This window comes from Chironomus tepperi, unplaced genomic scaffold, assembly GCF_022539635.2.
Source record: "Chironomus tepperi strain 1889 unplaced genomic scaffold, CSIRO-AGI_Ctep_v1 contig_298, whole genome shotgun sequence".
In the NCBI taxonomy this organism is placed as follows: Eukaryota; Metazoa; Arthropoda; class Insecta; order Diptera; family Chironomidae; genus Chironomus; species Chironomus tepperi.
This window is the reverse complement of record NW_027226420.1, coordinates 2,705,415-2,732,174: the sequence shown is the minus strand read 5'-3', so window position 1 is coordinate 2,732,174 and position 26,760 is coordinate 2,705,415. Positions and strand designations below refer to the sequence as shown.

Below are 26,760 nucleotides of genomic sequence, written 5' to 3'. Positions count from 1 at the left end.
CAAATTTCCAATTCTACTTGATTATTACTGTTAGTAGGATTCGTACCAATGACCTTCAAGTTACTACACTTCCGGCTAATTGGCTAAACAAAATTCGGTTAATTGATCCAAAATCCTGCACAAGGCCAGTGTGACTCTCGCATGGTGTCAGAATGTAGCCTAATCCCACTCAAAATCAGAGTCACGCCAGTCTGGAGTCGAATTGTTGATCAATTACTTGTCAATTATCTAATTTCTGCTATCAGGGACTAGTTTAAAACCGAATTTGAGTCAAGCGCCATGTCAGTTACTCCACAGAAGCACTTAACTTGACAAGCTTGGCTTTAACAAAATTCAACTAAAAACTTGAAAAGTACAATTTTTTATCAATCAAGTGTGACTTCATATCACAAAATTTCCATGTTCTGTAAGCTTCTTATTTGTTGAGGGACTATTCACTTATTATGTAACGCTCTTAGGAAGAGGGGTTGAGATTTTGTTACGAAGCAAGGTTCCGAACTGGCAAAAGGTTTCTAAGGATACAGCAACATTCCTTACGCGTGGCAGTGGGCCTTCGTGCGCCTCTCTCAAGGAAGTAAGTACGAAGAAGGAAAAAAAAGGCGAGGGAGAAAGGGTCAAAAGGTCGACATTTCGCGTTACTTAATTATTGATCGGCCCCCAACCTATAAAAGCTTTATAAATGACAACGACAACTTTCAATTGAGTGAAAATCAAACAAACCAAAACTTTGCCTTCCTCTTAGCCAATCTCTCATTCCATAACTTGATTCAATAACTTTTGAAAACTTTCTCTTTCATTTTTTTTTCGGAATGTTGAAAAGCAGCATTGAATTGCGGTAGGAAAATATTTAATCAAATATTATTATATCTGTTGAGAGAGGAAAGGAATGAAAACTTTATCATTTCTTCTATGCTTGTATATGCTTAGTTATTTCATTATGCCGAGATGGAACAAACTTTTTCTAAATCATACGTGATGGGAAACCCTTTTTTTAAATCTTAACTTTATTAGTTATTCTAATGTTAATATTTGTCTCTGTAACTCTGTTATTTCTGAATAAAAAGTTGGAACTTAATGAATACTTTCACTTTTGTACATGTTGAAATACAAATAGAAAGAGAAGTAATGGAATAATAAAGAGTATTTTACGAGAATGTTGCCATTAAAATTAAATATTTATTTGTTTTCGGACTTTTTCTTGTAAAAAGTATTAAAATTCTTCTTAAACATTAATTGCTGCAATAAATTTGAGGTTAAGACAGTAAAGACAATACTTTTTATAATTACATGATAAAAATAACCAAATTTTTTCAAATTTTGTCAAAATTTTGAATTTTTTCTCATCTCACGATTTCAAGTTGAAATATTTAGCAAATTAGAGCTTTAAGCTACAAAATTTTGACTACATAACATAGTAATTAAGTGAGCAAACAAGTTTTTAACAGTTTTATTCTTAAAAAACTCAAAATCTGTTAAAAATTCCAAATTTTCAAAAACCACGTGTTTTCTTCCAAATATTTAGATTTTGAGTCAAATTTTTCTCACTTCAAGACTTTGATTGTAAATATTTGACAAACTAGAGCTTGCAGTTGCAAAGTTTAGAATAAGTATCAAATCAATTAAGTAAGCAAAAAAGATTTCATCAGTTTTATCACTCAAATTATACTAATTATGCCAAAAATTCAAAAACCTCAGAAACCATGTGTGTTTTTTTCTCCAAAATCCCAATTTTATCTGTTCAAAGTCATTGCTTTTATTTTCACCAAAGTCTAAGATTATCTTCTATCAATGAACGATAAACAATCGCATCAATTATGAGAATTTATTACGGAAATTCACGCAACATAAAATCATCACGCAAGTTTTGCAATCGCTATTAAAGGTTTAGTTTTTGATTGAAAAATCAATCAAAAATTCTGACATAAGCTGACGAAAAAACAGACAAGACATGCCACACAATTTTTCATAAACTAGAACGAATCAAAAAAAAGGAAAAAGTTTTCCACTAAAATTGTTGATATTTCATTCTTACAGCAGCAACAAATGTTGCTTTAACGAGGACCTTAAATTCATAAAAGAATGTGTGTATATATGTGAAATATTCAATATTCAACAATCTGTTGTGTGACATGTCTTCTTGGGTCGCACAATCTTTAAGTGAATATCCATTTCTATATTGTCATGTAAATAATCTTGTGATGTGATTTGTTGGAGTAATGGGAAGTCGGTTTGGGTATGGTTGGTGGCTGGATGGTGGGGTTGAGTGCTGGATGGATGACTGGCTGGTGGGATTGGATGCTGGATGGATGGTAGGTAGATTTAACTTAGTTATAGAGGCAATAAATCATGAATTAAGACTATTTTGATAAATCGCAGCAACAGCGTAACTTTTTCTTGTAAAAAGAATTAAAATTCTTCTTAAACATTAATTTCTGCAATAAATTTGAGTTAAAGACAGTAAATACAATACTTTTTATAAATACATGATAAAAATAACGAACTTTTTTCAAATTTTGCCAAAAAAAATTGTAAAATGTCTCACCTCACGATTTTGAATTGAAATATTTGTCAAATTAGAGGTTGTAGCTACAAAATTTTGACTGAATATCAAAGTAATTAAGTGAGCAAACAAGTTTTTGACAGTTTTATTGCTCAAGAACTCAACATAAGCCAAAAATTTCAAAATTTCAAAAACCACGTGTTGGTCTTCGCAATTTCATCCTAGCGGAGCTAGCCACATAGCAACAAACTCTACATAATCTCATCCAAATGCGTTAAATTCACTCGGATACAAGCCCAAAAACTTTAACATTATTATTGTAACATGCTGTTTTTCTATCTACTTTATGTGCTTTCTCATTTCACATTTTTCTTTCTCTTTTTTTCTCACATTTTCATGACTTTGACTTTACTTGCTTCATCTTCTCTCTCATCTTATCATCATACATTAAAATACATGAAATGGATTTTTTTTTTGCATTAAATTCAACATTTTTTTCACCAAAAAAACATAACAACAACATACATAAATAATAATATAAAATAAAGGTGGATGGAGGGTTGCGCGCAAATATACATTAGCAAATTGTCTAGCGTATGTAATTGTTGACTTTAATCTTCTTCTTTACATGTCGTCCTTCATTCCTCAATATTTAAAAATGACATATTTGTGCCCTCCAAAAAATTGACGCTTTTTCCTCTTTTTTTATGTCCGTCAATAAATTAATTCAATTTTTACCCTTGTGAAAAAGTCTAAAAATAAGCAGTTTGCCAGGTCCACTGATGCCAATTAGATGCAATACCTCAAAATCCACTTTAGCCTCATTGCTTCCTTTATTTTCATTTCATGACTAAATTTCATTGTAGTTATTATTATTTCCATGAAATCACTCTCTGTATGTACCACGTATCGTAGTATCATTCCAATAAAATATTGCTTCATGTCAAGTGATTTATGCATGGGGTGTCCATTTATAGAGTAATGTGAAGGACGATCTTGATGGAATGTTAAGGTCGTCGAATAAAAAATGAATAATGTTAAAAATATTTTCTAGATTTTTATATTCATTTTTTATTGTGATGGATTTTATGGTAAGGTATGTCACTAAGAAGATGCTAGGGAAGATGTAGGGAAAGATTAGATTATTGGATGAATTCTGGACTACGGAATTCGGGAGTTGATGTGCTTTAAGGGGCAGGGATTGATGCTTGTCTGATACATAATACCCGAGTTATTCAATAAGACAACTTTAGATCAATTTTGCATGAGAAATACGAGTTGGATTCGAGCTCAATGCTCAATACTCAATTCTTAAATACTGAAATGTCAATCGAGTGTCAATCCCTGCCAAAGAGGCAGTAGTGAAGGGTTACCCAAAGTCTCGGACTCGACAAACTCACAAGACCGAGGCCAAGCTTCTCGGGACATTGGGACTTCGGTTTCAGTATTTGGAAAATTTTGTGTAACCTTAGGAATCGAACCATATAAAAGTTGTACTGCAAAGCAAGGTTAGGGCATCTGGGCCCGATTAGCTAGGCAACAGACAAGAAATCTGGAATCCTCTAAATTATGAGAGAAAAAGGTTCGATTCCCATCGGGTCCTGATCTTTCAATCAATACATAGAACATTATAGATATGACAAGGATTCGAACCCTGCTAAAGACATTAAGTCGTTATAATTAAATCACAGCATAGACACCCATCTCAAACCATGTGTCACTTATACTACTTAATATTCACTTTCCTATAAAATTAAACAGCGGAAATTCCTATTATAATATTGAGTACCATGCAAAATATTAAGCATCTGTCTAGACAGACAATTTATCATAATCTGAAGACTTGATATTACGCTTAATTCAGTGGAACTCATAATTTAATTTACTACACAACTAAAAATGTCTATGAATCTCTTTAAAAAATAAGAAATATTCGTGTGTAGGATGAACAAATCAATCTAAATTGTGGATTTATCTAGAAATAAATAATGAAATAGGAAAACAAATTATTTATTCAATAGATTTTTATGTTAATGGACCTGAGCAGCACAGTATGTTAGTTAGGGTGCAGCCAAATAGCCAAAGAGACTGCTTTTAGGTACCGTAGTGATATTTCTGGGACATGAAAGCATACTATGTGTCTGTTATGGTCTGTTAAGTTGCCGTATTGACTGTAAGACACAAACTTACCCTATCGGTAACAAGACGGCTGATTTTGATCCATTTTATGGCAACAACTGCAATTAACCGCCTTATGCTGCTCGGGACACCCATTTCGAGCATTCCTGTACGTGTCTCAAAATCATTTCAAAGAATTTTCTTTTGATTGATTTATTTATAATAAATTATATCCAATAGCTTAGAATCATCCACCTACAATTAAGCCTCGAATAAATGATAAATGATCAATTGTCATTCAAGACATGAAATTTGACGAATAAGTCTGTTTGCTAGATTTTCCATGTCTCATTTGACCTTGATGCTTCAATAAGTAACTTATTTACTGTGTACGACATTGTGACATACATTCATGCCATAAATGCATAACATTCACGATTAATGGACATCCTTTTCATGAACATCACATACTTTATTCCCTCAAAAAAGTTTTAGTCATTTTCACCAAAATTATTACATATTTTACGATCCTTAACTAGCCACCGACTTGCCATCTCCGAAATTCAAACTCGGACGCCGAGGGAGTACGTTTTCTTCGATGAGACTTTCACAGAAAGCATCCTCTAATCATCAAGTACGGAGAAATACGACAAGAGTTCGCACGCGAAGCTATAAAGACAAAAAGGTAAGAAAATAACGAGCAAAAAGCTCTAAAATTTGAATGGGGTTGAAGAGAAGCTTTCAATGTTTTAATGTTTTCATACAATGTTTCAATGTTTTGTTCTAACGTTTTCACAGACCTTTAGTACAGCAGCAACATTGACAGCAACAACCATCACACAATCAACATTATCCGCAAACATTAGCAACATTAACAACAACAATAACAATGATAAAACATTCGGTCCATCAACATCCACAACAACAACAGCAATGAGCATTTTTAATGAATCAAAACTTCTTTAAGAAATAGAAAATTTGCTGTGGTATGAAGAAGGAATTGCTTTGTTTTTTTTTCTGATCTCGCTAAAAAAATAAAAATTATATTTTAGACTTGTATAGAACTGTAATGATAGTATGAATATCTCTTTTTACTTCTAATGCTTCTTTCTATAACGGAAGAAATAAACAAAAAAAAAAATAAAGAAAATTATACAAGATTCTTTTTGTGTAGAACAATAATCAAATTTTATGGACAAAATTGAATGAGATTTTGTGATGAAAATTATTGGAACTAACCTGAGTGGCATAGAATATTTACTAGGGAGCAAATAGGTTACCAAGGCGATGATCAATAAAAAGAGGATTTGAGCAAATTACACAATAAATATTGAGAATTTGAATTATTTCTAGTATTGTATGAGAAGTATGTATATCTAGGGTATATTGAAGTGTATATTCATAGCATATACAAACCGAACATGTGGCTCTGAGTTGGTGAAGGATTCCAATCTTACGGGAATTGTGACACAATTTCTTCCTATGTGACAAACTATAGATTCCCGACATCTCAGCTTTAACAAATGCTCGAGAATTATGGTTCCCGAAAACCCGGTTCCGGACATCTTTGGGACCAGCAGGGAATTTCCCGTTCACTAAAACAATCTCATTTCGAGAACCCATGCCCAAAAGTGTAAGCAAAATGGTCTATTGCGGTATTGGTCGCTAAAATTAAGGGGTATTTGTGGATTATTTTCATGAAGACCCCTTTTTCTTCCAAAATAGAGAGATTGACTCCCAAACCCATCCTTCCCTTAGTGCACAACTTCCCATACTAGTGAACTACAAAACACACAGCTTGAACACCACTGACCTAATCTACTAATTACTAATCTTCAAAATCTTCCACAAAAACCAAAAAAAAATTGGAACTTGAGAAAAATTTTGTCAATCATCACTCAATTCATCTAACAAAACAATAGCTATCTAAAATTAGAGATGCCGTCAAAACAAATGTCTATAATTATGCTCCAAAAAATTTTTCTCAGAAATGTCACAAATCGTCTTCACAATTTTCTATCACACAATTACATTTACTATGTCGATGGTTAGTTCCAAAATATGTATATTATGCAGAGGTTGAAGTTGAGTCGGATTTTGGATGGAAAAGTTGAGTCAAGTTGAAATTCAAGTCTGGTCCTCAATTAGGCAAAGAGATCGCTATTAGGTACCATAGTGTTCTTTTAGGTACCGCAGTGGTCTTTTAGGTACCGGAGCGGCCTTTAGGTACCGTAACGGTTTTTTTTGGTACTGTAGTGGTCTTTTAGGTACCGTAGTGGTCTTTTAGGTACCGTGATGGTCTTTTAGGTACCGTAGTGCATTTTTTGCACCCCTGCAGCTTGCTCTTTACCTGTTAAGGATATTTACTTACTTACTTCCTTCCTTCGATGACCGTACATATCAACTGTATGGCTTTCCTCAGATGACGCCTAAAGCAGGTTCTATCACCGGCTTTCGTCTGCCAATTGCCAATACTAAATGCAATACTGTCTCTAGTCTCTACCGACAGCTTCCTTCCAGAAGTTCTTAAGTCTACCACAAGGGATATTTAGTTCCATAATAATTTTCATCACTTAACATCTTCAACTATTAAGTATCTCAAAGAACAATAAAAAAAAAAAGTTATAATCCAAAGATGATGTAATATTAATTTTTTTTACTTTCCATCTCTTCCAAAATCAAGCTAGTCTAAATAAAAATTTAAATTTAATTTATTCAAAAAAATTCAAAATAAAATTAAATCATTATTGTTGTGCTGAGTATGAACAAAAGTGTTTTGATACCGGAAAATTACTGCTTTTTGTTTATGTACAGTTATGAAGTATTAAGCATAATGTGAAAAATTGAAAATTGGAATAAATATGCTGATGATGTTATGGTGACGCATTTACTATAAAATAAAAAAAAAAAAAAATAAAAGTTTCTCTCTCAATTTTGTGTACGATTCTTTTTATAGACAAAATCTATGTGTGCACGGCACCTCATCCTCAACTTAATAATACTATTAGTCCCCCAATAACTAAACTTATGTGAGCAACCGAAGAATAAGCGACTAATGATTTTAAATCAATTTGACGTAAACAAATTAAACTTACTGTCTTTTTTTTTTTTTGATGTTTTCCTTTATAAATAAATTTAAGAATATAATCATCATCATCATCATCATCGTCATGATAGAACATTAACGTCTTTCATCATAAAAAAAATGTAGACACTTTTTCAAGATCACACAACAATAATGAACTTAGCGTAATGAAAATTGAGATAGATTTAAGATAAGTTGAATGAAAATGAAAAGGAATTTAATTATTGGAGATGGAAAGAGATTTTTATATGACTGGATATTTTTTGATTTATTTTTAGAAAGTTGTAATTGTTTTGTTTTTAATATTTTTAAATAAAAGTTATTTTAAATTTTTTTGGATTTTAAATTTTCTGAAATTTAGAATTTTAATTTTCAAAATTTTAAATTTAAAGTTTGAAACATGAAATTTTGTAAATTTTGAAAATTAAAAAAAAAGAACTTCATTAATTCATCTTTCAATTTTAAAATCCAAAAATTCATTAAAAATTTCAAAAAGTTAATTTACAATTTTAAAATCAAAAAATTTCCAAAATTTCAAAATGAAATTCTTAATAAATTTAAAATTTAAACGAAAAATAAATAAGAAAAATCTCGAAAATTTTAAGTTTGTTAATTTTATGAGTTTGAAATTTATAATTTTACACATTTCAGATTTATAATTTTAAAAACTTTAATAATAATTTTAAAATTTGAAACTTCAAGCAACAATTTTAAAATGTTAAATTTTGATTTCAATTTTAAAAATTTCAACTCAAATTTTGAAAATTTCAAATTTAATTTTGATAATTTCAAATTGAATTTCAAAAATTTAAAAATTTTAAATTTGGACTTAAATTAAAATTTTTTGAATGTAACATTTGAAATTTAATTTAATTTAAAATTTCTTAAATATTTAAAATTAATGATTTTAAGAGTTTATAAAATGAGTTTCAAAATTTTCAAATTTTAAGTCAATAGCAAAGTTTAAAAATTTTCAAATTGTTAAAAAATTTTGAAATTTTGAAGTTTTGAATCATATTTTCAAAATTTTAATTTATTCAAATTTTAACTTTAATTTCTTAAATTTAAAAATAAAAATATTATTTTAAAAATCACTAAAACGTCATTTAAGAATTCTTAAAATTTCGAAAAAAATCCAGAATAATTAGGTCATGCAGAACACAATGTACTTACGTGACAAATCATTCAAATGACTTGCTTTTAATCATTCGCGACGTGATTCAAAGACATATATATATTTTTTTTGTTCATCTGTTCCCTTTGTTTATATAATCAATTAGGTATTCATTTACATTTTACAACAATTTCTATATAAAGTAGTGAGCAGTAAAGCAAGTTAATTAAATGACAGCACTGTCTGAGGAGTATTAAGCATTTTTTATTATATATTGGATTGTTGACTTGAATGTTGGCAGCATTGGAAGTCTGTATATTATTTATATTTTGTTAAGTCTACAACCCCTTAATTGCGCCAGACATTAATACCTATGAACCAGATATCCTGACTGGATGTTTTGCTATTAAATTATCTTTTTTAATGTTACGATGTGCCAGAGATGCAGTTTCGGCATGTAGACACTGCCTTCAAATTTTGTTAAGTGTCAAATGACTGCTGAGTTCAGATACTTGAAGTGAAATTCTGAGAATATTTTGTGAATGGCATTTTTGACCCTCTTTATCTTCGCAACAGTTGCCATCAACTTTGATTCTTTTCTTTTTTGTGCCTTTTAAATGGGATGATGATGATTTCAGTCAGCATGGTCACTTGATGAAGTTATGCAAAAGTAGATCGAGTGTACTTTGGAATTTTCTGGTTAGTTTTATGTTATGTGACATGTCTAAGGCATACCTGAATGACACGAGTCGGTATATCGATCTAATATCTGATATTGAGCCGTTATATAGCCAGATTTGGTTTATTTCAGACGTGATTCTAGCATAGGTGCCAGATTTAGTGCATATCCGGCACCATGACAGAGTTACGCTGGTGTATATCCGGCAATATGTCAAAGTCATGCCGACTTAGAACTAATTTGGATTATTCGAGTTAATATTCAATATTGGAAGGCACGCGACCAAGAAATAGCCAAAAACTCGGATTCAAGCCTGGAAATGAGCCAAATCCGATAAAATCCGATCTGATTCAAGAATCCAGTCAATCCGTCTGGTCGATCCGAAGTGTCAAAACAACCTGAAGCAGTATTTTCGTCTATTCCTATGTCATGTACTTTCCGTGAATATCCTCACTTTAACCACCTTTAAGGAACAACCAATAATTGTTTTATGAATAATCTAATAACTCAATAAACCTCAAGTCATACTTCAGACCTCAACCCCTCAAACAACAAAGCCTTCAAACCCATAATTACCGAGGAATAATCACCTAATTACCCCATATTCAAGTCAACAACCCAACTGTGGTAAGAAAAGAAGAAAAGAAATAAAATAAAAATGATTAAGCATGTAAGTAAATGACCACAATGACAGACATGAGAAATGTGTTCTTTCTTAATATGGAATTGTAGAGTTTAAACTATAATATATTTGTAATATAGTGACAAGGATATCTTTGGTCAGATTGTTGTAAAAAATTGAGTTTAACTGAACTCTTCGAGAAATAGCTTTATTACTGTTTGTTGAGTTAAGAATATAAAATATAGGATGAAATTGTAATTTATGGCTGAACTTTGACTAGAAAAATTAGATTTGTAGTCTGTATAGTTAGAGATTCAATTATTGTAATGCATTGCTAGATAGAAGAGTATGTTGAAAATTTCATAATTTATTTGGTAAATACATAGAAAATAGGCTCAAAGCAAGGTATTTTTTGATGGCTTTTATTGCATAGACTGATAATTTTAGATGGATTTAAGAATGCTGTCCCAAAATCCTTACAAAAACCCCTAAAAAATTGCGAAAAAATTCATCTGAAGTCCTTAGGGACCGTTCACTTATTACGTTCGCTTTTTAGGGGGGAGGGGGGTCTAGGATTTTGTAACAGTATTACCAAAAAAAATTTTTTTCCATGGACATTTTGTAACGAGGGGGGGAGGCGGGGCCTAGAAATTCGTTTTTTTGCGTAACGTAATAAGTGAACGGCCCCTTATTTAGGTCTCTAATAAGAAGAGATATCTTTCCCGAAAAGCAGAAGTAACCTGGAAGACACACGAAATTCAAATGATCAAAAACCAGACCCGGTATAAACATGACTCTTATCCCAGTCGAGTTTCGTTGAATCCGGTTTAAGGTCATAGTAGAAATTCGCAGAAATTCGAAGCTCAAATTCGACTCAAAATTTGTATGGAAAAGTAGATTTAATTCCATACAAAATTAGAGTCGACTTCGAGCTCTGGGTCAAAATCAAGTAAACCTAGAATACGATTTTTAGTCATTTCATTTGCTTGGGTAATCGATCCGAAATTCGGCACCAATCCGGCATAACTCTGGCATGGAACCAATTTAGAGTCCCTATTTGAATAATCTCTGACTTCGTCCCATGCTAGAGTTACTAATACCGGCACCAAATTAGAGTACCGTCAACCTAAGATGGAACCGAATTTTTGATCAATTAATCAATTTGTTCAATTAAAGCTTGCTAAATAATCTGAAATGAATTTCACAAGAACAAATGATTAAAATAGGTCAGATTTGACACTAAACTACCCAACATTGTTAGTCACTTTCTCCCAAAGTAAATCAATTCCTATTCAAAATCGTTCATCTTCTAAAATTATAATCCAATTCCTCTAGTTGTATTTTTGTGTACATTCCTAAATAAAATTTAAATAAACCTGTCTTATATTAATTCTATAAATAATAAGCTATCAAATTTCATCCCAATTTTCAATGGCCCTAAAGGCAAACAATTAAAAGTTATTATTCCATTTGTTAACATTCCAGATTGTAAAACCCCAATTCGCCCACATTCGTCGCCTACTATTTACAACAATGTAAAGGAAATTTCGTGGAAATTCATCAACAACACAATCAATTACGCATTATTCAATTTGAAGCCATAACATTGATAAATGATAGGAAATTATTTTGGCTTCTACATAGTAGGATAGATAAGAGATTTTGTACATCAAATATTTAGTATGAGGATGTCTGTTGAGGGAATTTTGAAGGAGATCAAATAGGAATTGACTCTTTGATAACAAATCTGAGTTGAATTGGAAGCTCTGGGGTTGATTTTTCTGGTACTGACTTTCTGGCAGGTTACCATACTGGAACAAGATGTATCGCCGCAAGTTTTGGGTGGCATGTCTTCCAGTGCCTGTGAAATTGGGCCTAAAAATTTAAAATTTTTATGAATTTTCCACAATTTTAGAGCTTGAACTTTATATGAAGTGGATACGACTTTCCATACTCATATTTTAAGTCAACTTCTTCTGAAGCTATGAACTTCTGATTATCTGACAAAGATCTAGATCTGAGATAGTCAGTTACTCAAAATTTGAGGAGATACTTAGCTTTTTATTGATCAATGCTTGATAATAACTTAGTTTGGGAACCTTACTATTCCTAAGGTACTAGTGGAGCACTTCCTCAAAGCTACAGCCCGATTGAGATTCGAACCCATGCCTTCTGCAAAGCATGTCATGTGCCATTAGTTCCTACTTTATTTTACTTACTTACTTACTTTTCTGGCCGTACAGATCAACTGTGATTCATGGCCTCCCTCAAATGTCGTCTAAAGCTGGTTCTATCGGCGGCTTCTGCATGCCAATTGCCAATACCAAATGCAATGCTGTCTCTATCGGCAGCTTCTTTCCTATTCTATCAGGGGATGTTATTAACACTTAAACATTCTTACATAAGCTCAAGTGACATGCCAGGACAATGACGTTGCAACAGCATTCGTCACGATCTTTTGACTCCTGTCATTTGACAAACGGTCGTTAGTACCTTATAAAGAATGCTTTTACAGCGTCATCATCATAATAAGCCCGAATAGATACATTCCTCAATTCACAGCTCTTATCATTGTATATGCCCCCTCAAGCACTAAATCCATCAAAACTTTGAGAAATTCTTTTGCAATAGAACAATTTATTTGTATCACCGGAAGTAAAGTAATTACATTATGCATGAGAATCAAAAATTCTCAAATTGAATGAAAATGCATAAAAACTAAAGTAAGTCATAAATTGAACAAACGAACGAGAACAGATTAACAAGACTAATTTTTTCTGGTCGAGAGAACTGCACTTAAGTCAAAATGGTTGAGGCATATAAATAATGATGAAAAAAAATGTTAGTTCCAGTGACTTGTGAGAAAAATTTTCTTTTAAAGAATTCATAACTTTATATTTAATGTTGGCAACAACTTTTTTCTTCATGTAAATTATGTAAAAAATTAACTTTCATGTTACAATTTACATTATCATCGCCATCTTTATAGTCAATTTAATTCTACTTACTTTTTGGTATGTCTTCGAAAAAAATATGAATATATATTTTATTAATGCAGAAGTGACGAAATGATAAAAGAAATAAAAAAAGTCAAAAAATTTTATGTTATATCCAAGATGAAAAATATGTGACTCAATAAATCATAAGCATATACATCCCGAGTAGCACAAAACGGTTGTTCGAACAAAAATCTGGCATCAGACATCAGTTTCACGTGACTATGGTCAACGTGACTCTTACTTGGTGTCGTATTTGATTTAAATCCAGCATCAGAATGGCGTGACTCTGACTTTGTGCTAAATTAGGTAGGTAGGTTAGGCTAGGTTTAAAGACCCAGAACCAGACCGACGTGATACTGACTTGATGTCCTGATTCGATTTTAATCTTACACTAGGCTGGCATGACTCTGACTTGGTGACCATGATTTGACTTAAATTCTGACTTGAAACCCGCATTTGGTCTGAATCTGGCACCAAAATGACTGTGACTCTGACTTAGTGTCCCGGATTTACTTTAAATCTATCACCAAGTCGAGTCGGCGTGACTTTGACTTGGTGCTTCGGATTCAGTTACTCTGACCTGATGTCCTCTGATTTTGTTTAAATCTCTGACACCAGGCTGGCGTGGCTCTGATTTGGTGCCCCGGATTCGGTTTAAATCAGGCACAATACTGGCGTGACTCTGACTTGGTGCTCCGAATTCGAGTTAAATCTCGCACCAGGCTGGTGTGACTCTAAATTAGTGCCCTGGATTCGGACTTGATGCTCTGGCAAAAGAGTGACGTGACTATGAATTGGTGTCCCGGATTTGATTTAAATTGTGCACCAGGTAGGCTTGACTCTGACGTAGTTTTCAAGATAAGGTTTAGATCCGACACCATGTCAGCTTTATACCAGATTTTAGATCGGCTAATCGACCTCTGCTACTCGGACATACACAAGAAAAAATAAAAATAGAAAATGTTAAATAAAATTATGAACAGCATATAAATTAACAAAAATAATTACTATGTTTTCCCCTCCAATCATCCGTGCTCTCATCTCATCAAAATTTCTCAACATCTAACCAGCTCCATTTTCAAGCTCTCATTTGCCATCATTATTGTATCATCATCATCGTTAAAATAATCATCATCACAACAACAATCAACACATTAAAAGGCATCTCGACTCATAATTGTACTTATGCTTGCTGTTCCAGAAATAAAAGTATATATAAGAATTAGAGAAAAAAAATCTTTATATTTACAACAAATGAAGAAATAACACAATTGTGAGCTCAATTCGCCAAAAACAATAGAGACGAAAAAAAAATTGTAAAAATTTTTTAATGAATGAATGGAAGTACAAAAAAAATTTCTAAAATGATTTCAACGCAAATTAACGTACAAATTTTAATGTTTATTGTTTTAAGCAGAGTTGGATGTCGTGGATTAATAGAATTCTAGTAGAATGAGATTGCTGATTTGCAGACTTAAGCAGGAGTGTTGATAAAGTTCGAATCCTTCCTAAGATTGTAATTTGTATCCAAATAATCATAAAGTCATCTCAAGACGTTAAGCTTACACAATAAACTAGCTTAGCTAACCATTCAGAACCCAATTTTGACTTTCGGACTCTTTCAGTTGGCAATTGGAGTTGGGTCTGTTGCTGGCTTCTGTTAGAAAAACACCAATGTCAAAGGCATAGCTGCTTATATCTGCAACAGCACAAGTTGTCCTTCACTGATCTACATGATCATTTCATCATTCGAGTATGAATGATAAATTCGAAGGAAGTAACAAAGGGCCCGAGAAAAAATCTTGATATAATGTCGAGTTAATGGCTTGACCTATGGTCGAGTAATGACGATTTCTCCAGCAAGTTCCATAAAACATCTCATTGGTCATTCAAAGGTCAAGTTACAAACTAGCCAATATGCTAAGTAGTCTTCTCGGGAGCAATTGACTGTGATATTTTGTTCGTATGTCTAATTATGAATATGACAATTCACAGCAACCCTATCAGGCAAAGAGCGTACACTCGAGAGCAGAGTTAACTGAGAGCAACGCTCTTGAGCATACCCACCTAGCATATTTAAGGTGAGCAAGCTCTCGAAAGCCAACTCTTTGTCTATTAGGGCAAGTTAAATAAATGTCAGTCTTAGTTGCCAAACCGTGCTCTGCGATTAACTAGTTTGTTGTCAAAACTGGCAGGCTCATCGCTAAAATTATGATGACTCTTAAAAAAATCACATGTTCTTATATGAATATTGTCTATGATTGTAATACAGTTTAGCATGGTCTGATAGACTAAATGGTTAGTGCTTCCTAGAAAATTGATTTACTTAACTGGAGCATGTGGGTTCGAATCCAATCAAAAATTTAATTATTATAGGATTCATTGATTGAACCATTTTTTTTTAATTTCCCTTATTCCAACCCTGCATCCAAGTTTCAATTCAAACGACATACATAAAAAGATTGTAATATCCATTAACAGCCGTGAGCAGCAGCAGCAATAGCACAATAAGTGAGAGTATGAATGAATAAAGAATATTTAGCAGCTACTATTTCTGGTCTGATAATGGATAATAATGATAATTATTGTTTTTGGGGACGGCCAATAGGCAGCATAGATTTTTTTGTCGACAGACACAAAGAAAAACAACATCATTTCCGGGGGTGCGATATTATTGTATGCACACATATTTTTTTTCAGGTACAAAATGCAAGAGATAAATAAAAACAGTCTGTCCACAAAATGCAGTTTTGAATATTTTTATAGACAAATTTTTTCATTATTTTTACAGTCACAAAAGGACACAACATTGCATCTCTTCCTGTTGCATCGATAAATAAAGCTGTTATTGTTTCGTTAATGAATCGACGAGAGGACATGGCAAGGCATAAGCAGATAAATAATTAGCAAATTTTGGTTCTATTCTTTAAGGCACAATCTTTGGATGGAATTGTTTAATTATTGTCCCTTGGATCGTTATGACGCCTACTTACATCCTTCCTTTTATTTCCTTTTTTTCTTGTGCTGCATGTGTTTTTTTTAGGCTTCTTTCTCTTTCTCACTCTCGCTCACTTGCCGATCCCAATGCAATGTGCTCCTTTGATTGCCTCACGTTCGACTATATATATGCTTGTTAATAATGTTATTAGTATAGAACGGCGCATACACACATTGACACACTTATCCGTAAATTCTCTCTCATTCATTTCTACAAATGCTTATTGTAGGAAGGTGAGAAGCATCATGCTGGATTTTTTATATATTTTAATATCGCATCATATCAGAATAATAAGAAGGAGTACGTCCGACGCATACACATGCATGTGTGTGTGAATGTCTCACCATGAGAGACCTAGAAGGTTGCTATGAAAAAGAATGTGGAGAGAATCCATAAAATTTGTTGGATGTCTCTCATATTTTTTTTCGGTTAAAAAAAATAAAGAAGTATATCTTCACATAACACAACGTATAGCATATAGACGGCAGCGGATATAAGGACAGATGTTGAATTGAACATGAATATGTAGAGTGGATAGAGCTATGTATGCCAAACATATGTCGATGGATAGAAAATAAAAATTGTACAGAAAATAAGACTTTGAAGAATTTTTTCAGTTACGACAATTTGAAAATTGTTGAAAAAGAGTTGGCGTGGACATGATGGTGACTTGAACGCATTCTTCATGTTGCTTTAACAGAGACATAGCCAGACCCCATGGAATACACTCTTGGCCTATAAACTGAGGTAAAACAGAGGAAGTTTGTCTTACTAGCTTGAAATTTAGTCAATGACAGTTAATTTACAATGACGGCAATTTTTTATGCGATTGTAAGTTGCTGGTGCCAGTATTACATGCTTGACTGGATTCAAAGTCTAGCTATGTTAGCATAAAACTGGTATTTTTAAGTTTGATAGACGAAAGTTGCATAAAATTATTGAAATATTCAAAAAAGTCAAAATTGTTTGCACGCTAAGCTGACCCGAGAGGTACATGATGTAGTAAGAGCCGAAAAATGGTATCTCAGTTGCAGACTAAGCTGACTCAAAAGGTATATGACGTAGAAAAAGTCTAAAAGCAATGTCTTAGTCTTAGGATTTCATTTAATCAAGCTGTACGCCAGAACGGGCCATATACTGTCAACAACGGCACATACTTGAGCTTGATCTACGGTAAATCAATCTACCGTTTCATGCAGTTTGGACAATGATGCTCCATGTCAGAGTTAGACCGTACTGATGACACAATTTGTCAGCTATTCTATATCATCCGCCTTCAAGTAATTTTTCAGACTGTGAATGTAATTTCCTTGCAATACTAAACTCAATCTGTCTACTAACATGTGCTACATACACCCACAATACTAAATTCTTATTACTCAAGTCGATTCTCATCCAAACATCTTCATCCAAGCCAATGCAGTTCATTAAGCCAGTGATGGACAACCTTTTATTCTTTTGTGACACACTTTGGCAATAAGCCTCGATCAAAACTGCATGCTCTTAAAGTTCATGGCGTTTTCCAAAACGTTTGTAGCCGCACTAACGTGCCACGTCACTAAGGTTGCCCATCACTGCATTCAATCCTTGTTAAATCCTCAAAAACACAGCACCAATCATTTAAATCTACTTCCTCAATCCAACGGATAAGAATCCATGAGAATTCCACCAACGGATGTAACCAGACATGACGACAAACCTCCAACAATCACCATCATTATTCCATATCCATAAGAACTTCATGACTTTAAGCAACAACAACAACAAAAAATGTTGTGTGCATACTTACATCAATGTATAAAACCCCGTATCGTAAGTGTATTGAATGAAATGGAAATAATATAAAAAAAAGAGCGACAAGACTAAACGTTATCACTAAGGCAACAAGCACACACCATTATTCATTTCCGTTTCCAAAGTAAGCGAAACTGTAAAAAAAAAGTGCAATGCGGCATATTACAAATAGCAATTGTAAAAATGTGTTAAAAATCCGATTGAATTCACATTGTTTGCCTACTCTATAAAAAAATATCGTTTATTTCGCATATTTCCATTTCACTCACATGCATTCATGCCTTCTTATTTCCATTTTTTTCTTTTTTGCTATTTCCTTTCGCTCCAAAACTTTGTTATGATATTTAAAATTCATACAAAAAAAGAGTTCGAAAGTATATAAAAAATGCAGTTCATGGACGACACAAATTATGAATTATTTAATCGCCGAAATATAAAGGCACAACAGCACAACAAAAAAAGAATTGAAATTTATGAATGAATGTGCAACAACAACAAAAAGAGCCTTCAGAAATTTAGTCGGACTTAAAATTGCTCATTTATTATTTATTGTCATTGTTGCTGCTATTATTTTCGGTGTTTCTGTCACAAGTCTCTTTGTAATATATATCTATGTACATATTTATGAGCAAGTTGGGAAATTTTAGGTTAATTTTGGTATAAAGCGCATTTTTAATACAAGTAGACTCTTCCCTACGCGCGGCAATGGGCCCTCGTGCGCCCCAGCCAAGAAAGTAAGTAAGTAAGTAAGTAGACTCTGACTTGACAAGCCCGAGTTGATAAAAAAACGTTATAACTAGTTAAAGGCAAGTTTATGCCTAGTTGATTAATTCTTAACGGTTTTTGTATACTCGGAAGCCCTTGGATTTTTGAAGCCGCAACTTTAACAAATTCTCAAAATTAAGATGAAGATCACCATCGATACAGCTCGAGGTCGTGAGTAATTTTGATCTCAATCCCGTTTCAAGAGACGATACGCAAGACTTGCCCATGGCTCCATGTTGCAATCATTTGAGAGCCATATAAAGTTCAAGACAATTATCAACTAATTTAATATGAATGCTTTGGTCTACTTTGTGTTCATTGGGAGCTATTATAGCTATACAAGTTGATTATCAAGAACTTATCCCAGTAGTTAACAATTGATTCAATTGACGATCAGAATCACAGAATAACAGAATCTATGGCTCATCAAATAGATATAAAAAAAATTTAAGTGCAGTTTGTATTTTGGGTGTAGAACTACAGTAATTGGGACTGGATGTGTCTCCATTTTCAGCTGTTCCAGCATCTGTATGCATTCTTTTCAATTACATGCACACACCTGAACATGCAAAGATATCTCCTTTAGGTACTATACTGTTCTTTCTGTGCCATGAAAGCATGCTCTTTGTCGGTTAGGAACAAAAACTATGAATAGGTGTATTTTTAAGTACATCAAGCCAATTAATCGTATTCGAATCCAATTGTGATTCATGACCTTATATACATGTCGCCTGAATCTGCCTCTATCCTTTCGTTATATTTGCTAACTTCCGATTCCAAGTGAAATACTATCATCGAGATTCTTAAGCTTCTTTCTATGAGTTCTTTGACCGCCCACGTGATCTTTTCATAGAATCGTGATCCATACCCACTCTTATTCTTTCCAATATTCAAATTGACATCTTAATATTGATTTATTCTGAGATTTATAGCAGATTCTCTTGGAAATTGAATATTGATTGTTTGTGGCGGAACTAAGAAAGTTACGTAATAACAGAACGATCCCTTGTTGATCCTGAATTTGTGTCCCCAACTTAAAGACAATTTTCAAATTCAATAACCTTTAATCGTCGTCAACCTAGCGTCATAATACCTAACATTATTCCCAGAAAGCAGGTCAATCACTCAAAAATAATATCCGGAACTACCCCGGTAAAAACCCATTAACTCGTCATCTGTTTCAGGTACCAAAATAAAAAAACTTATCTCTTCCACTTCCAAAGTGTCGCACATCCCACCCATTCTCAATCCATTCTCAATAATTTAGAAGCTAACTTAGTGTGGGTCACAATAAAGTTGTAAAAGTAAAGTCTTCTTATACAAGTTTGTGTCGTCATTTCATTATCGTAACTCGGGGTAATGAGAATAATGAGCATGTCATTGGATTCTCTCTCGTTCGCAAATATATATACTGATAGCCTCGTGGGTGACTTTCTTCTTTCTCAATTTGTTTTTAGAACATTCGATGCTGTAACTTGAAGGTTTCTGCTTCTTTTGTCCATAAGGAATTTTCACCTTCAACGATGACGTTGGATGCATTATAAGGACTGTAAGTGCAACACTTGTACAGTCAATTATGTCATTCAGTTCCAGTTTGATAAGATTACATTGGTATTTTCCATGTCATGAGAGAGAGTAACGATAACGACTCGACGCTTGATGATGCAATAGACCTTTGGATTTGTGCAAAATGTGGCAGACTCATTTATTCTGTCTGAGTCATGTCTCATAGACCGTATACGGATGACTGCTAATTTTTTTTTTTTTTCATTATATCGAGTAATATTGGAATTGTAAATTAGTCAAACAGAACCGCTTCCGCAAATAATTTCGTACGATAAAAAAAAAATGGCAATAACTTATTTTTATTAGCTTAATCTTGACCTTTTTTGTGCCTTATCGTCTGCGATTGCAAATTTTTTATTTTGTTTGTAAATACTTTTAGTGTAAATTGGAATTTTTTTTAAAGTTCCTTGAAACTTTTTTCATTGTCTTTATTTTAATTATTGTGACTTGTCAAAGAGTTGAAGGTGCTGTGATGAGTATTGACTTCAAAGGCATGTAAATTTGTTGGAAATGAATACTTTGGGATGTTTATTGAGATGTTACAGGTCAGGATTAGACACTCCAAAGCATTGTACTATTCTTACTGTACTTACTGAACTTACTGTACTTTAAAGTGTCTTTTCTTTAGGAACAGGTGACGCCCATGAAACAATGAGGGACAATAGAACGGATGGCACATTAAAATCCAATTCCAGGCCGAAAATCTGATCTTAGGTCGACTTAATTCTGGCCTGAGGGCGGATTAATTTGAATTTGGACTATAACTAGAGTCACGCTGCCCTGGAACCAAATTTTTGGCGGTTACTTCGTCATGTGCCTTTAAGTAGATTCAGTGATGCAACAAAAAGAGAGTCGCGTATTGAAAATTTGTACTATATTCTTGATTTGGCTATATTAATGGCTTAGTCATCTAGTTTGTGCATATTTTTTGTTCGGATGTTAAGCTGAGGCTCTTACATCAGTTTTGAAGCTCAGGAATGATTTTCATCTTGTAAATTCTAACTAGTCACATCTGAATACTAATTCAATTCAACTAATTGGTCCCAAATCCAGCCTCAAGTCGACATGACTTTGAGTTGGTACTTAATTCAATCTAAATCCAGAACAATGCCAATGTCAAGCAAACCTGAGGTCGGATTTGAATACCATAAGTCAGCTAATCGATCCGAAATCCGACCTCAGGTCGGCGTGATTCTGACTTGCTACCAGATTCAATCTTAATTCAGTACCAGTCAGAGTCACGCCAACGATTGATTAGATGATTTGTGGTATTGAAATCCGGCTCCAGGTAGGCGTGAATCTGACATGATACCAGTTTAGATCAAATCCGGCACCAAGTGAGAGTCATTCCGGTCTTAAGTTGGTTTTTTAATAGATTAACCCATTTATCGCTAACCGAATCACATTTTACTTACTTATTTCGCTGACAGTACAGATCAGTTGTGATCCATGACCTCCCACAGGAGTCGCCTGAAGCTGGCTCTATCGCTGGCTACCACTTGCCAATTTAGAAGAAATCTAAAGGTTATGACAACAACTGAGGCTTAAACACCATCTGCCTTATAATCCCAACAAACATCGCGAAATCAATACCAAATTCAGTCAATTCCATTATAATCACCTTAGAAACAACCATTTAAAGTATATACAGCAATAAAAATTCTAAAACTCACTTTCATTAAAGTATACAATTTCATGTCTAAACGAACCCCTTTTGAAGTAACAAAGAAGATTCTCTTTGTGACACAATGATACAGTTCGTAAAAACATCAAAATCAATTTAATACGCAATTTATCTCTATTTAAATTGTTAATGTATTTTTCATGAATATTCAGATGAAATGTTAAGTTATTCATCAAGCTTTATGGGTTGAAGGATGTGGTTGAATATTGAGAATCCTTAAGATTCCCTTCAATATTAAGGAAGTGCATTAGGCGATTTAAAATACCAAAAATCTAAAAAGTTCAACATTTATAAAATTATTTTTAGGAATCCGCACCTCTTCATTGACACATCTGTGCCTTATAAATGTTAATCCCACAGCTAAATTCTCCTGTCACCCACGATGCTCCAACCATGAGCAGTAGGAGCAGCCTTTTCACTTGAGATCATTATTCAGACATCCTAAATAATTTTTTTATATAACGTAAGCGTAACAATTGATATTTTCAGTATTTCCTCGAATAACGAGGAGTGCTCCACGTCTAGGGCATGAAATCTTAAAGATAAACTTTTATATCATCTTGAGAAAAAATGTTTGACAACAGAAAATAATGGAAAAGCGTGTGCTTTAAATCAGCCAGTCAGATAAGATTACGTCCGATATCTAAAATTAAATCAATTTGATTTCCGGCTACTGAGTTTCTTCTTATCTTCGCTGTCATTGTTATATAGTCTAGATTTCATAAAAAAAAGAAATGTAATTTTGGAATTTAAAGGTCGTTCGTAAGTGATGGGGATTGGTTGGTTTTTGGATGTTTTGGGGGTAGTGACAAGGGAAAGACAAGGGTATGGAACTGGATAGTTATATGTTTAACTGTTTTGATGTTTTCTGGTTGATGACCATTTTTTGAAGGTTTTTGTTAAATTGTTGTGCATTTTGATCAGTTCTATTCCCTTGGGAGCCATTCACTTATTAAATAACGCGAAAAATCGACTTTTAGAATCTCCCTTCCTTTTGCAACAATTTTGAGATCTGGTACGAAACAAGAAGCAGTGACGTAATGGTTAAAGAGTCGGGCTACCAATCCTAACGACCCGGGTTCAATTCCAAGGAAAAGTCTGGTTGAATTTGGACGCTTTTTTGCTATTCTAGCCACATCATTGACGGTTTGTGTGATTCGCGAGAAACAAATTGTTGCTAGGTACATTAAATTGATGTACCTTGGGTCATGCAATGTACAGAGTTGGGAATCTATCATCTTCTCCAATACGTGACAAACTCACCGTATTCCCTCTCTTAAAAGCATATCCGTAATAAATGAACTACCCTTTGGGTCAAAATTTATTCTATATCAGAGTTTATATAGTGTTAATATAGATGAAAGGCGGCAATTAGAGAAAGGGACAGCCATCAAAAGATGGACTGCCTTAGCAAGCAAAAAGCGTGCTCTCAAGCACAGAGTAAGGTGAAAGTAATGCTCACGAGCATGCTCATTTAGTAAATTTAATGTGAGAAAGCTCTCGAGAGCATCATCTTTACCTATTAGGTCTGGTAAGCGGCAAAACCCTACTTTTGTCAACTCTAGTGCCAAATAGATCAACCAAGCCTTAGGTACTCAACTCAGGTAGTCGTAACTAAATTATACAATTACTATGATGCTCTTTATACTCTACTAAATGAGTTAAATTGGTAGGGTTACTACTAATCAATGTGATGAGTTAAAAATATAATAATAAACTCTAAACTTGTGCTTTACATCAAAAATCTGAATTTCCCTCACCCAATTTCCAATGAAAAATATTCAACAGCATGTGTATTACTCGTTAATTAACACAAATTACTCATCTTCATGCGTAAGAACTAATTTCAAATTATGACGAACGATATTGTGAAATTAGTGGAAGTTTATGAAATAAATCCAGTAAATCTCGTCATTATCCAATTATAATATCATGAATGGAATATGAAAAATACTCTCAAAATTGGGTAGGTAATAGCTGCATAAACTTTATTATTAATTTAATATAAACAAAATCAATTAAATTCGCCGAAGTTCCATTGAAAAAGCACAAACTTTAATTTTTTGTTTACATCTGGACATGAATAACAAATTAGATTCAATCGATTTGATGTCAATTAATAAATCAGTCAGCACAGCGGCAAAAAGCATTTATTCTTAGTAAAAAGGTTAATGTTCTGAGAAAACTTGAGCTGTTTCCAACTTAAAATTATTTTTTGTTGAATATTGTGAATTTTTATTCGGAAATTGATAAGATAGCAAGCACGCTGGAGGTAATGTTATACTTTGTGTTCGAGTTTCGAGGTGCTGATATATATTTATTCTCAATAGTTACAAAAATAACTCTTTTTTTTGACCATATCAGGATAAGCTTGAATTTTGATATGGACGCAGTTATGGAATTCTGGAAATTATTATTATCTGGAACTGAATTCTGTGAAATTAATCGATTTGGTGCTTCTGGGTGGCATTTATAATAGCGTTTCTGAGAAAATTGTGTGAATTACTTGATTGGCACATGTTTAAATGGTGTGTATACGATGGCTATGTGGACAGTATAATCAGCATCTTCCGTTTCCAGTAATTTCAATTACTTTGTTAGCTTTGTCGTCGTGTGGACAATATTTTGATGAATGTCAATCCAATTGGATTCCTTTAAGTTTGATTTTAAAGTGAATCAAGTACATTGACTCTAAATTGCTGCATTTTAGCTTTAATTAGCATCCTGACCTATTTGAATTCTGTTGTTTTTTGTTCTTTCATAGGTTGTCAAGTATATATCCTAATCCAAGTTCAGTCAAGCTTAGTCACCGGCGGTTCTTTTAGTGGTAACATGGTATACCACGTGAAGGTTGGCATTGGACATTTCATAAACTTCAGAGTCAGACTTCAGCTTCAACTTGGCCTCGGTCCCTAGAACCCAAAGATCAGTGCTGTCCAAACGTCGTGTCATGGATCAACTCTGCACAATTGCATGATTCAGGGTATTTTAATGTAATATATCTGTAAAGTGTCGGGTAACACACAAATCGAGCTTATGTGGCTAGATTAGCGAAAATTAGAATCGAACTTGGGTCATTAAGGTCGATTGATCGACAATTTAATCTCCACGTAAATGCAGCTCTTTTACTGCCTTCGCAACTTTGTCAAATGTCAAGAACAATTGCACAAGACATAAGACAATCCAACTATCAAACCCATACCCACTACGTCATAAATCTCCTATAATGATGCAACAGCTACTCAAAATCAACAACTACTATAAACTAATACTTCTTTGAAAAAAAGTTGCTCTCATTTTTCCATATGCCAATATAGGAACTTCTGGTTTGACTCATATTTCATAGAATCTAATACAATTTAAATGACTCATGCTTAGTTGATCTGCTTATCAACCCTCAATCGAGTGTAATCCCAAACATCTCTTTGATTGCATCATTTTATGACTGTGGTGGGGAACCTGTGTGACGCGGTACATTTTTGGAAATGCCATGAATCGTATGTCGTGTGCAGATTTGGTAGAAGATTACAAGGAACGAAAGGACCATCGAGCAAAAAAGGTTGAGCAACCCTGCTTAACATTAAAAGCAATGAACCATATTAATGCAAAAAGGGCGGCATATATGACGATAAAAACCTCTTCCTATAGACAAGGAAGGTGGATGATGCTCACTCAATTGTTAAATTATATCCCCACAGGAAATTCAAATGTGACCTTTAAAGGTGCGCCTTAATATTCTCAAAAATATTTTATTGACCGACATTACTCATTAGCAGAAGTACGACAAAGAGAGAATTTCATTCATAAAAACACGTCATGTCATAAAACTTTTTTCCATAATCAATTTCATAAACTTCCTGTGAATCAAAAAAAAAAAGTTTGACCTGAGATCAATTAGCAACAACAAAAGAGGAAAGAGTTTAGCAGCCTCTTATTAATAGTCGTCAATTAGCACCACTGGTAAGTTTTTTCTTGTTTTTTTGCATTCTTTTATTTATTTATTTTTGAATTCCTTCTTCCTTTTGCTTATTTTTACAAGACTGTAGCAAAAGGCATGAATGAGGCAACATTGTAGAAGAATAACATAAGACAGAGAGCATTGGTTGGCACATCATCATAATGTATCGAGATAGAAGTAATCGGAAATTAAGAAACGAGCTTATGTTTTGATATTTTTAGCATACTTAAAATGCATTTAATGTATGGCAGAACACGTCGCTTGTAAAATTGTGTACGGGGGGATTGTTTGGATGTTAGGTCACATGATTTTGAACAGTGTGAATACTGAGTGACATAATGTGGCGAATCGTCGTCACTTTCTTGCTTATTTATTGTCTGTAAACATGTTCACTCTACACAAAAACTGGTTGTGTCCCATCAGACTTTGTTGCTAGCTCTGCCATCAAGTAGGTGCCTTTTCTGGGTCCGCAATCGTCGTAAGAATGGGACAAAATCAACCGTCACGATGCCGTTAAACCAACAGAACAGGTTGTGCCGTTCAAGAACAATCCTGACAGGCTAGAGTCTGGTAGGTTGGATGACCTGATCGTATAGTTTGTGAATTGTGATCCATGACCTCCCACAAATGTCATCTGAATCTAAGTCAATCACTTGATACTGCTTATTAATTCCCAATTTGATACTGTCTCGATCAACGACTTCCTATCATGAGTTCTTTGGATGCCCTTTGAAGTTACTTTTGCAATTAACAAAGTCTGATTTGGGGCAGCCAGCAAGAGAGTCAGATGGAAGGCCTTTTGTAGCAACCTAGGCTCCAAATCGGAGCATGGTTCCAGTAAGTAAGTAAGTAAAGTCTGATTTAATGACCTTACTTTA

The 26,760-nt window shown here is 33.6% G+C and overlaps 1 protein-coding gene across 3 annotated transcripts in view; it reads left to right on the top strand.

The window, feature by feature from the left end:
• The window catches only part of LOC139092349 (adenylyl cyclase 78C-like), a 102,726-nt gene extending 95,129 nt beyond the window's left edge, over window positions 1-7,597 (top strand). For all 3 annotated transcript variants that reach the window (XM_070642697.1, XM_070642699.1, XM_070642698.1), the window contains 2 exons: window positions 5,158-5,303; window positions 5,417-7,597. In XM_070642697.1, coding sequence (XP_070498798.1) covers window positions 5,158-5,303; window positions 5,417-5,584 — 314 coding nt within the window. In that variant the 3' untranslated portion in view covers window positions 5,585-7,597. The remainder of the gene's footprint in view (window positions 1-5,157; window positions 5,304-5,416) is intronic.
• The last annotated feature ends 19,163 nt before the right edge of the window (window positions 7,598-26,760 follow it).